This window comes from Dreissena polymorpha, chromosome 1 (assembly GCF_020536995.1).
Source record: "Dreissena polymorpha isolate Duluth1 chromosome 1, UMN_Dpol_1.0, whole genome shotgun sequence".
Taxonomy (NCBI): Eukaryota; Metazoa; Mollusca; class Bivalvia; order Myida; family Dreissenidae; genus Dreissena; species Dreissena polymorpha.
Window position 1 is genome coordinate 112,155,438 of NC_068355.1, and position 12,324 is coordinate 112,167,761.

The 12,324-nt window shown below is 36.6% G+C and overlaps 1 protein-coding gene across 1 annotated transcript in view; it reads right to left on the reverse strand.

Annotated features, from left to right (window-relative positions):
- LOC127844548 (pre-mRNA-processing factor 19-like) overlaps nucleotides 1-12,324 on the reverse strand; it is a 47,489-nt gene that overhangs the window by 10,028 nt on the left and 25,137 nt on the right. Inside the window, exons 7-13 of the mRNA XM_052374903.1 lie at nucleotides 12,129-12,251; nucleotides 10,497-10,571; nucleotides 9,202-9,387; nucleotides 5,177-5,332; nucleotides 3,334-3,403; nucleotides 2,478-2,633; nucleotides 1,513-1,613 (exon numbers count right to left, since the gene is read on the reverse strand). Of these exons, the coding sequence (XP_052230863.1) occupies nucleotides 1,513-1,613; nucleotides 2,478-2,633; nucleotides 3,334-3,403; nucleotides 5,177-5,332; nucleotides 9,202-9,387; nucleotides 10,497-10,571; nucleotides 12,129-12,251 (867 nt within the window). The remainder of the gene's footprint in view (nucleotides 1-1,512; nucleotides 1,614-2,477; nucleotides 2,634-3,333; nucleotides 3,404-5,176; nucleotides 5,333-9,201; nucleotides 9,388-10,496; nucleotides 10,572-12,128; nucleotides 12,252-12,324) is intronic.

Below are 12,324 nucleotides of genomic sequence, written 5' to 3' on the forward strand. Positions count from 1 at the left end.
GATCCCGACCATTTTCAAACTCGTCCGAGATATCAATAAAACCAATGTTTTGACCAACTTTCATGATGATTGGGCAGAAATTGTGACTTCTAGAGTGTTTACAAGGTTTCTCTATAGCCAAATAGGGAAAACTGCCACTATATACATATAGAGTAAATGCCCCGCCCACTGGTGGCCATGTTTTTTCACCGATTTCGACCATTTTCAAACTCGTTCGAGACATCAATCGAACCAATGTTTTGACCAACTTTCATGATGATTGGGCAAAAATTGTGACTTCTAGAGTGTTTACAAGGTTTCTCTATAGCCAAATAAGGAAAACTGCCCCGCCCACTGGCGGCCATGTTTTTCAACTGATCGGAACCACTTTTGAACTCAACCAAGATATCATTAAGAAAAACATTTTGACAAAGTAACATGAACATTGGGCATGAAATGTGACTTCTACAGTGTTTACAAGGTTTTTCTTTTTTTGACCTAGTGACCTAGTTTTTGACCCGGCACAACCCAGTTTCAAACTCGGCCGAGATTTCATTGGGACAAAGCTTCTGACCAAGTTTCATGAAGATGGGACAAGAAATGTGGCCTCTAGAGTGTTTACGAGCAAATGTTTACGGACGGACGGACATACGACAGACAAAGACCGGTCACAAAAGCTCACCTGAGTAATCAGGAGAGCTAAAAAAGAGGTAAAATTCTTCTTAAAATGTTTCAATAAGCCTTTAATAGGCTATTGATGTAAGCAAGTTAAAATAAATGGGTTTAAAACTAACTAAATAAAATAAAAAAATAAAATGCTGAGATTTCAATAAAAAAGATTTAACAGAACTTTATCAAAGCTAAAAACATGGGTTCACTTAAGGATTTGCCTCCCGCTTGCCCACAGGGCATGTTTATCTGATCAATGACTTGCCCACTGAGAAAAAAAGTTGCCCAAAATGTCAATACTTTTTATACTTAAACATATGAACATTTATAACATCAAATTATTTCATTATATCTAGCTAAATTACTGTTTTAGAAAAAATCTAAATCAATTTACAGAAAAAAAAATGTAAAAATGTTCTTCTGACAATAAGGTCTTACATTTGTACACGAATCGATATATTCCTTACAAACATTATAATTGCAAAGGAGGCTACCATCTTTTGGACACTTGTCTCTGATAAACAACTTTCATGACAGGCTACCTACTTTTAATATCACTAGCCACCAGCAATTTTTAAACCAGGCAAAGGCAAGCGGTTGTCCCCTTCAGAAAACCACTTTTAAACAAATGGACATTTGTAGCCCAATGCTTTCAAAGAATATCAAAAAAACTATTTGACACAGACAATGTTATCCACTCAGAGAGAAAATGTGAGCTTTAGGATCCAAACTCTGAAGTTTCCTTAAGAGTTAACTCTCTTGTTTCATCAAATGTTGCACTTTAAACTGATATATCTACAGAGAGTGTTATTAAGTATTTTGTCCCTGTTGAATAAATACAGATCAATAGGTAGTGTTGTAAACCTCATATTTGTCATCCAGCTGGATCGTTTTGAAGTTCTTCAACTTTCGCAGATCCCACAGTTTTACGACTGAGTCCTCGGCAGATGTTGCAAGGAAGTAACCTACAATCATAGAGATGAATTACTCACCTTGGCACTGTCTTGGATGTATTTGAACCCTGTACCACTTAGATACATATCTTGACGCATTTATAGTCACTCAGAAAGTTCAATTTAATTAAAGACCTTTCTTACTAGATTCTAATTTTAAAGGCTTCATTTCCAACACTTTATGCTGATGAGCAGCAAACAGCATAAAACCTGAACAGACTGGGAGTTACTCGCAGGCTGTTCCGGTTTTATGCTGGTTGCGCAAGCCATTTTCACTTTGCTTCTTATGGGGGAAAGGGTTAATTACAACCGAATAACAATAAACTTTTATGAGTAAAAAAAAAGTTCAAGAAGTAAAGGCTAATGTAAATGTAATTTAAAATGTAAATGAATAGAAACTTGTCATAGTTGTCAGTATTTATACTTATACAACAAATGGTGTGTCAGGTAAACATGCCTTATAATTATAATTGTACTAGCGATCCATAAATTATTAGTACAGCAAATATGCCATCCAATTGCAGATAAAACAGACCATATTCCAAGGAGATCATTCTATTGAGGGAGCCCCTGACTGCCAAGGAATAGGGCCAGCACTATCATTCTATACTAAATACCGCAATAAACCTTTTCAACTCAAAAGCAAAGTTAAAATGGCTAAATGCAACCAGCGTAAAAAAAGAACAGCCTGTGAGTAACATGCTGTTCACGTTCTATGCTGTTTGCTGCTAAGCAGGCCCTTATGGTTGGAAATTAAGCCTTTGAAACTTAAATCTATTAAGAAACATTTTGAATTTAATTAAATTTTTATGCGAGTGCAAACAGAACAAAATGCGTGACTGAGCAGGGACGGTTAATTTAATTACTGGAACCAACCGTTTTCAGAGAAAGCAATGCTGGTAATGGGCCCCTGATGGCCAGGGAAGTTGGCCACGTTGATTCTCTCCTTCAGATCCCAGACCTTGATCATTGAGTCTTCAGTGCCTGTCCCAAAAATCAGACCGTCCGGGTGGAACTGGGCGCAGGTCAGGGCTGAAGCAGAATATTGTGTGACAATGAATGATTGAGCATCATTCTGGAAAGAATGAGCTTATTCATGTGCTGTCCGCACAGGCTAATCAGGGATGACACTTTCTGCATTTATGGAATTTTTTGTCCATAGAAAGTATCTTCTAAGAGATCAAAATCCAGTTTAGGGGGAATCCTTGTTTAGCTTGTGCGCATTGCACAGGCTTATCTGGAACGACACTTTATGCACATGCACTAAGCCCAGTTTTCCCAGAATTTTTTTTATTTGAGAACATAATCTGGAAAAATAAAGCAGTGCTTTCCAAAGGCCATTTGACAGCCCCTTGCCTGGGCGCTTGAATTTTGAAATCAGAGCCAGCAGGGCGCTTGAAATGTACAGATTAGTGTATTATTCTGCGACTTCATCAAATATTTTTAGAGCTGACTTATGATCCTCTGTCGATAACATGCATCTCTTTTACCAACTAAAGCCCCCCATAAAGTCCCAGAACTTCCATAATCTCTGGATTGCATTTCCACATAAGAAACCTCAGATTTATATGATTCTCAAACTTCCAGTAATAGATTACAAATATGAAGCTTGAAAATTAAACATATTCACAACTGAAGCAGGAGTTTTCTTTTCTTTATTGTCTCAAATATAAGTGCTGAGCTGTTACTTAAATTAAACAACTTGGATGCAGAAATAACAAAATGTAGATACCATTAAGAGAGGAGGTGTCAGACACTTTACAAAGGACAGTTCCAGTTCTGATGTCAGAGAAAGCCCAGTGCTGAAACAGAACAAAGACTTAAGAGGTGAAAACATACCATACTCCAGCGTATCTCTAAAGATAGACAATTTTAATGCAATAATTATAAAATTAACAGTATTTAGCCCAAAAAGTGTATAAACCCCACACATACGAGTAAATCAAGCCCCACACATACAAGTCAATCAACCTGCACACATACAAGTCAATCAACCCGCACACATACAAGTAAATCAAGCCCCACAAATACAAGTAAATCAACCCCCACACATACAAGTCAATCAACCCCCACACATACAAGTCAATCAACCCGCACACATACAAGTCAATCACCCGCACACATACAAGTAAATCAAGCCCCACAAATACAAGTCAATCAACCCCCACACATACAAGTCAATCAACCCACACACATACAAGTCAATCAACCCCCACACATACAAGTCAATCAACCCCCACACATACAAGTCAATCAACCCGCACACATACAAGTCAATCAACCCTCACACATACAAGTAAATCAAGCCCCACAAATACAAGTCAATCAACCCCCACACATACAAGTCAATCAACCCCCACACATACAAGTCAATCAACCCCCACACATACAAGTCAATCAACCCCCACACATACAAGTCAATCAGCCCCCACACATACAAGTCAATCAACCCGCACACATACAAGTCAATCAATCCTCACACATACAAGTAAATCAAGCCCCACAAATACAAGTCAATCAACCCGCACATATACAAGTCAATCAACCCCCACACATACAAGTCAATCAACCCCCACACATACAAGTCAATCAACCCGCACACATACAAGTCAATCAACCCGCACACATACAAGTCAATCAACCCGCACACATACAAGTCAATCAACCCGCACACATACAAGTCAATCAACCCCCACACATACAAGTCAATCAACCCCCACACATACAAGTCAATCAACCCTCACACATACAAGTCAATCAACCCCCACACATACAAGTCAATCAACCCGCACACATACAAGTCAATCAACCCGCATACATACAAGTCAATCAACCCTCACACATACAAGTCAATCAAGCCCCACAAATACAAGTCAATCAACCCCAACACATACAATTCAATCCATCCCCACAAATACAAGTCAATCAACCCCCACACATACAAGTACAAGTCAATCAACCCTCACACATACAAGTCAATCAATCCCCACACATACAAGTCAATCAACCGCACACATACAAGTCAATCAACCCACACACATACAAGTCAATCAACCCCAACACATACAATTCAATCCATCCCCACAAATACAAGTCAATCAACCCCCACACATACAAGTCAATCAACCCCCACACATACAAGTCAATCAACCCCCACACATACAAGTCAATCAACCCCCACACATACAAGTCTATCAACCCCCACAAATACAAGTCAATCAACCCCCACACATACAAGTCAATCAACCCCCACACATACAAGTCAATCAACCCTCGCACATACAATTCAATCAACCCCAACACATACAAGTCAATCAACCCCCACACATACAAGTCAATCAACCCTCACACATACAATTCAATCAACCCCCACACATACAAGTCAATCAACCCTCACACATACAACCCTCACACATACAAGTCAATCAACCCCCACACATACAAGTCAATCAACCCCCACACATACAAGTCAATCAACCCCCACACATACAAGTCAATCAACCCTCACACATACAATTCAATCCATCCCCAAACATAAAAGTCAATCAACCCCCCCTCCCCCCCACTGTACATACCATGTCTACAGAAGAGCTGAGCAGGTAGTCCCCTGTGGCGTGCAGGCTGATACCGGTGACGGGCGACTCATGAGCCCGGATGATCTGGGCGCACTGGGCTGTCTGCACACCCCACACACGGATTGTTGCGTCAGGAGAGGCAGTAATCACTAGCTCCTGTAAGTGGGCAGTAGATTCAACCCTTTCCCGTTAATAAGCATATTGTAAATAGCTTAATGCAATCAGCATAAACCAGAACAGCCTGAGAGTAATTTGCAGTCGTTTCAGGTTTCATGCTGTTTGCTGCTTATCAGTATCTTAGGATAGAAAATGAGGCAGTATATTTTATGAGGAATAACAGACCAAAACTTAAAACCCTCTTAGATTAACATTTTTACGAGTTTTTAGTACATTTGAAAATCAAATGAATAACCTTTCTTACTAGATGAAAGTTGCAAAGATGGGTTTTTTCTAACCATAACATACTGATGAAGGGCAAACAGCATAAACCCTGAACGGACTGAAAGTTTGCATATAGCCATTTTTTACTTTGCTTCTGAGCAGGTAAAGGTTAATATACATTGATTTGAGGAGGAATTATCAACACGCCAACACGTTAGCAAAATATGTTCATTTTAATAATTAGAATACAATACAATTAATAAAACAAGCAGTCTGGCATAGTCAGCCCCAATTCTCACTCCCGCTGATCTATGTTACAATGAGAGGTGCGTCTGTACGAAAACGCGATACGGCGTCATTACTACAACGGTTACGGCGTCTTGACAGTTATAGACATACACACGCGTTTAAACAGGTAAATACTTTGTTTAAACTTACACATAAACGGAAAATGGCATTTATTTTTTATTTATTATTGTTTCTTTACTCGCTACCTAAGCTATCCAGACATTTTCTAGCGTGAAATCATGATAAAAGAAAGAATTTCAAACTCAAAACATAATCCAATTAATTCGTTGTTTCTGGCTTGCAGTTTTAATTGTATTTTCGATGATTTATATCAAGTTCACTCTATTACACACATGTGACGCCCATGTGTCTAGTATTATTGGTGATTTCTATCCGATTTTGCAAAAAAATTGTAGCATGTCAACTCCGTGTACATGTTACGGTATCTTCTCTTACGACTAAGACATGTTACGGTGTCTTCTTTACAGCGTTACAGTGCCTGCAGAAAGGCAAATTTACAAACATGTAGATTTCGTTCCACAATAATAGCATTTTGGTCGTTAGTATGGAGGTCGTCATTGATTGGAAAAACAATGATGTGTCTGAGGGAACATCTGGACCGTGTACATCGACGCCTATTGCCACAAAACAGAAGGTAGATTTGTTCTCATGCCCCAGCTGTCCATATAATACAAACTCTAGGGGCAATCTTTACCGCCATAAGCATTCCGTCCACCAGAAGAAGGAAGAGTGTCCCACGTGTGGTAAAACTATTATGTAAATGTATATATACGCATACAAATAAAATAAAATAATAAAAACTGACTGATATTATTGAAATGTGTCTTCACTGTTATATATTGCATGTTGTTAATTATGTAAATGTATATATGTATGAATAAAAATTAAATAAAATAATAAAAAATATCATGAGTTTATTTCCTTTCAAGCACAATTTGTAAAATTGCATTCCTTCAATTGAGTAAATTGAGTAAATCATTAACATAATTACTCAGTTACTAATTACCTAAATTACTGTAAAGAATTCAACAGGAATGTTGAAAATATTTCACACATCTGAAGTTACGAATTCAATAACATATTAAGGTCATTTAAAAGCAAGACTTCATTTGGGTAATATTTATTTGTATTTCTTTATGCCGTTATATTTAGTCAATCAGTAATACAATTTTTAAAGATTTGGTACATTTATTTTTAGATAAAATAATAGTAGAAATATTTAATTAAAGACTGAATTAATCTTAAAATCACAAATTCATTAATATTTGTTTATGTTTTTGTTTAAATAAATCAGTACTACAATATTTTACAAGACTTTACACATTTGTTAATAGCATTAAACAAAATTGAAGGTCTTATATTAATTCAGTCTTTAAATCAACATTTATTATTACTATTTTTTTTAAATAAATGCACCAAATCTTTAAAAAAAAAAGTATCTATTTAATTAAATCGTAAATTTACTTCAATTAAGTTGCATTTTAAATTGAATCTACATTTTATGGTTTGGTACCTAAAATTATTCTTTTTAAAAAGTTCAGTGGTAGCTCATTCATGTCCCTAAATTCTTTACTGTAGGCATTGCATTAATTAATCAATAAAAATTAATCACCGGTTTGCAAATATATGCCCCTGATGAAAGCCAATAATAGGTGTCATTAACACCTCATTGTAGGTATACCTCTATAAAGATCCATTTTACCGAAACCTCCACAATATTTACTATATAAATACAATTTACCGAACTTGATATTTACCGAAACCCATAGTACCTGTCGATAGTATACCGTAACCTTAAACATGTTGTAGTAAATGCACTGTAACACTCTCTGTAAGACGCTGTAACATTTTGATTCATCAAAATTAATCTCGTTACGCTTACATGCAGTTAATTTTGAGACAGATCTTGATAAGATTGATTCAATATTCTTTCTTGCTTGCGTTTCTTTGCATTTTCTTCTGTTTAATGTCACACTTTGAATTATATTCAAGGATGTTATGAGTTGTCTATACAGGTCTGTAAAACTTCCATTTTATTGATAACATAGGAATACATTACATGGCAGACTATGAAAGAGGAACACAATATCCGTATTTAAATAAACGTTGGCTTACACATACAAAAACTATTCAAATAACCGTTATTTACCATTTATTTTAACAAATTCCCGTATCGTCAACAAACTGTGGAAAGACGCCGTAACCGTTGTAGTTATGACGCCCTATAGCGTTGTCGTACAGACGCACCTCTCATTGTAACGTAGTTCAGCGGGAGTGATTCTTACACTATGATATGTTAAACATGGTCTTGTTCATCATGTTATATATTCAGGGGTGTGATAGAGGTGTCCGAAGGCAGGAAAATTCAGTAGACTGATTTTGACTACGGGAATCACGTGCAGAACGCAATTATAAAACTTAAAACAGACATTTAAATAAGCACTTTCTTAAACATCTTTACAAGATTTATTTATGGAAACCTTTTTAACTTCATATTTCACATATTAGATAAAAAAAGTAAACATTATTAATTGTGATAAAAAACAATTTGTGCTCCGATCCCTGTGAACAATGACGGAAAACTTTCGGTTGAGCTCAATGTCTTTACCTTGGAAATATGGTCAACACTGTTACAGTCTTCAACTAACAACACTTTACCACTGGCTGAATAGTTCAAGATTTTTTACATGGAATACACTGCCTCACCAGGACAGTCGATCTTCCGTACCCATTCGGAAATTGGTATAGCTTTCTGCTTTATATGCACTGTTGTTTCTATTCTCACTGGAAGTTGTTGTTCAATAATTCTTCAATCTCCAAGATTTTGTGAGATTCGTTTGTTCAATAGTCTTCATTTTCGCTTCACAATGTCGCCATTTGCACACGAATCAGCAAGGAATTTCCAAACAAATTTTAAAAGACATTTATTGGGAAACAACAGACAATAATATCGCTCATTTAAAAAATGCTTAGGTAGAATATACCAGTGTAATATGGGGAGGGAATTCGCGGGCTGAGGATATTTTGAGCCGTTAATGAAAGCAGAATTGTTCATACCACCTCACTATTTTTTTTACGAATTTTCGCGAATTTCAGAAACAACAATCGGACAACCCGATCCGCGAAAATCTGCGAAAATCCGCGGAAAAATCACACCCCTGATATTATAATTTTTCAGTGAAAATGCTTGATATTTCAAGAACATGTCCACATATTTCTGTAAGAAGGAATTGCAGTTGCCATTGGCTATTGTGGCAGCTGGTCACAGCAAACTTCTCACAGCAAATATAACTTGTGATTGTTAATACAACACACAATAAAGTTGGTACACATACCTCATCTGGATGGTATATAACACTGGTAACCTTCTTTGTGTGACCTTTCAATATAGCCATGACCTGCTGGGTGTCCTTGTTGAACACAACGGCATTCTTGTCGTTGCCCCCGGTGACAATCTTGGACGTGTCCCGCAGGCAGATGTCTAGGGATAGGATACCAGGCACACTGGCGCTATGAAGACCCTGGGAAATGGTGCTTGGATTGTATATGTTTATTTGAGCTGTGTTCTTTGTACTAGTCTTAACCCTTAAAGCGCTGGAGCCAAATTTTAAAGGCCTTTGCAAACAGTTTGGATCCAGATGAGACGCCACAGAACGTGGCGTCTCATCTGGATCCAAACTGTTTGCTATTCTGATAGTATTCTTTGAAAAAAAATGAAGAAAATGCTTATTTTAGAAATTCAGCAGACGACATTTTAGCAGACGACAAATTTCCCAGCATGCAAAGGGTTAATGCACAAGCTTATCGGGAACTACACTTTCAGCTTTTGAAAATTGTTTCTGTAAGAGGCACTTTTTTGTTTATTTGAATTTTTTAACCTGCTGTAAGGTGTATTGAACACTTTTAGTCATAGAATGACAGTTAGTTATTGACCTTATCACAATTTCCTGGTTCAGCTTGTTAACCAGTACGAAGCTCACAGACTTGTGGTAGCACGTGACAACAGCCTTTCTTTGATTAGTAACCCAGATAAAGACTAGGCTGATTAACTCACAGCCATATCACTGAAATACTGTTGAAAACTGGGAACAAGCCATGTAAACAAACAAATTAACACAAAAACATCTGTTGACTAGGAGACTTTCCAAACAGTCAGAGGTTTTACTGAGCTAGTATTCCCTCTCAATTTTATTTATGCATATTTATTTAATCTGCACACCATTATTAAAGATATCTCAAACAACATACTTTTGTTGCAACAAATGAGTGTTTTTTTATGTCAACATTTATCTTTAAATATATGTTCTCTATGTAAATCTTAAAATACTGCTGTCAATGAAAATCACAATGTCATCTGAATTCAAATTTAAGCTTTTACCACTAAGATACGTATTTTAACGCATTTTTAGTCCCTTAGAAAGTTACATATAATTAAATACCTTTCTTTCTTAATTCAAGTTTTAAGGGCTTCATTGCCAACCCTTAGATACTAATGAGCAGCAAACAGCATAAACCTGAACAGACTGCGAGTTACTCGCTGGCTGTTTTGGTTTTATGCTGTTTGCACATAGCAATTTTCGCTTTGCTGCTGAGAGGGAAATGGTTAAAACACAATTGTTATAGAACTCACTGTGTGAGAGGCCAACTGTCTGTAAGAGCGGATGTCATCGCTGGCAGCCAGACCTTCAGGGACTGTTTTACCACGCTGAAAACAGATGTTACACAGTTGTCTACATAGAGAATAATAGGTTAGTGTTGATTATAGATCCTGCGAGGCTTAGAAAACTAAAAGCACGAGCCTTGGCGAGTGCTTTTTCGTTTTCGTGCCGAGCAGGATAAACCTGATCTATAATCAACACTAATCTATTATTCTATTTATCCCACTTTTTATTCAGAAAACCTTTATATTTAAACAAAACTGGATATTTTCGCTTGATTTATGACGTCATTTTGTCAAAACAATGACATCATGACATGCCATAGATTATAGCAGAAATTTAATCAACGGGGCTTTAATCAACCGAATTCGCTGTAAAAGTGGGATAAAAGTCTATATGCGTCTTAGTTCACCTATCATAGATGTAATCAAAACAGAATCCTGCATTTTGATCTAAGCATTTTGCAATTTTGTCACCTTTTACTCCACCAAATTATCTGCCTTTCATCATTTTGATGCACATTTCCATTTAACTCCTGGCTTTAAAAAGCCATTGAAATCCCAGACTATAAAATTTCTAAACAATAAAACAATTACTTGTCTACCCATAGACCATTACATTCAACACTAAGGACTATACATTTCAGTGCAAGACAGTCACACAATGATGCACCAAACAGTAAATTTCTTTTGATCTGAAGTAAGTATTAGTTTCGTATTCGACTCTAGTGAAATCCATAACAATATCCCACATAAAATACTTCCATTGATTTGTCAACCTTGAGAAACATTCCTTTAAAGAACTTTAACATGAGCTGCACTCTAGAAAAATGGGGCTAAATGCATATATGTGAAGTATGGTCCCAGATAAGATAAACACTTTCAGCTTTTTTGAAATTTTCCATTTAACTTCAGTGGGTTTTTTTTCATTCAAAATCAGGTCCGGTAATTGGCCCCATTCCCAATGGAGAAAAGTATATATTTTTTCTAAATGGGAGCTAAAAAATCCCAATGGAAGGTTTAAAAAAAAAAAGTGTTTGGGGGAATCTTAATTTTTTTGTTCATCTCCCATCAATATAAGTTCAACCTTAGTAAATATAATACTGAAAACACTTGTATTCTCAATTTTGAAGCATTTTTAGCAAAACAAAAACAACCATGATATACCAATTTTAGTCAAAACGCTGCAAAATGTCTCAATTCAAAGGGACCCGGCCCATTCCCAAAATGGTGAAAAACAACAACACTGAACTGATGTTTTCCCAAAGTGAGATGCATATACAACAGCAATGAAAGCAATCTATTTTGCTACCAAAGATCACAAGCATTTGGTAATATTTCTGGGCAAAATCATGATTTATGTATACTTAATAACAAGTTTCTGACATTATTTAATTCAGTAGTCAGTATAATATATGTCCCTTCTTTCACAAGACAGCCGTAAACACACCCTTTTTTCTAAGGTTGAGAAACTAAGTAAAGAGTTAAACACAATTTCTTTCGTTCAGTGGTCTGCGCTATTTCTTTTTCTTCATTAACAAAGTAGCTAAAAACATATCTCATAATTTCATATAAGGGTGAGTAATAAATTCAAGTGTTACATACCTTCTTTCTCTCAGCAGTAAGCAGCGTAGCCTTATCTTGCAACTTCTGCAACACTTCCTCAGACATGCCTGCCTGCTCCATAGGCTGCTCAGCAGACTCAGGACCCGCCTCGGCGCCATACACCTGTGGGAGGAATTGGTTGGTAAACTTAGCACCATACATCTGTGGGTATATCATCTTTCAAACTTAGCCCAGG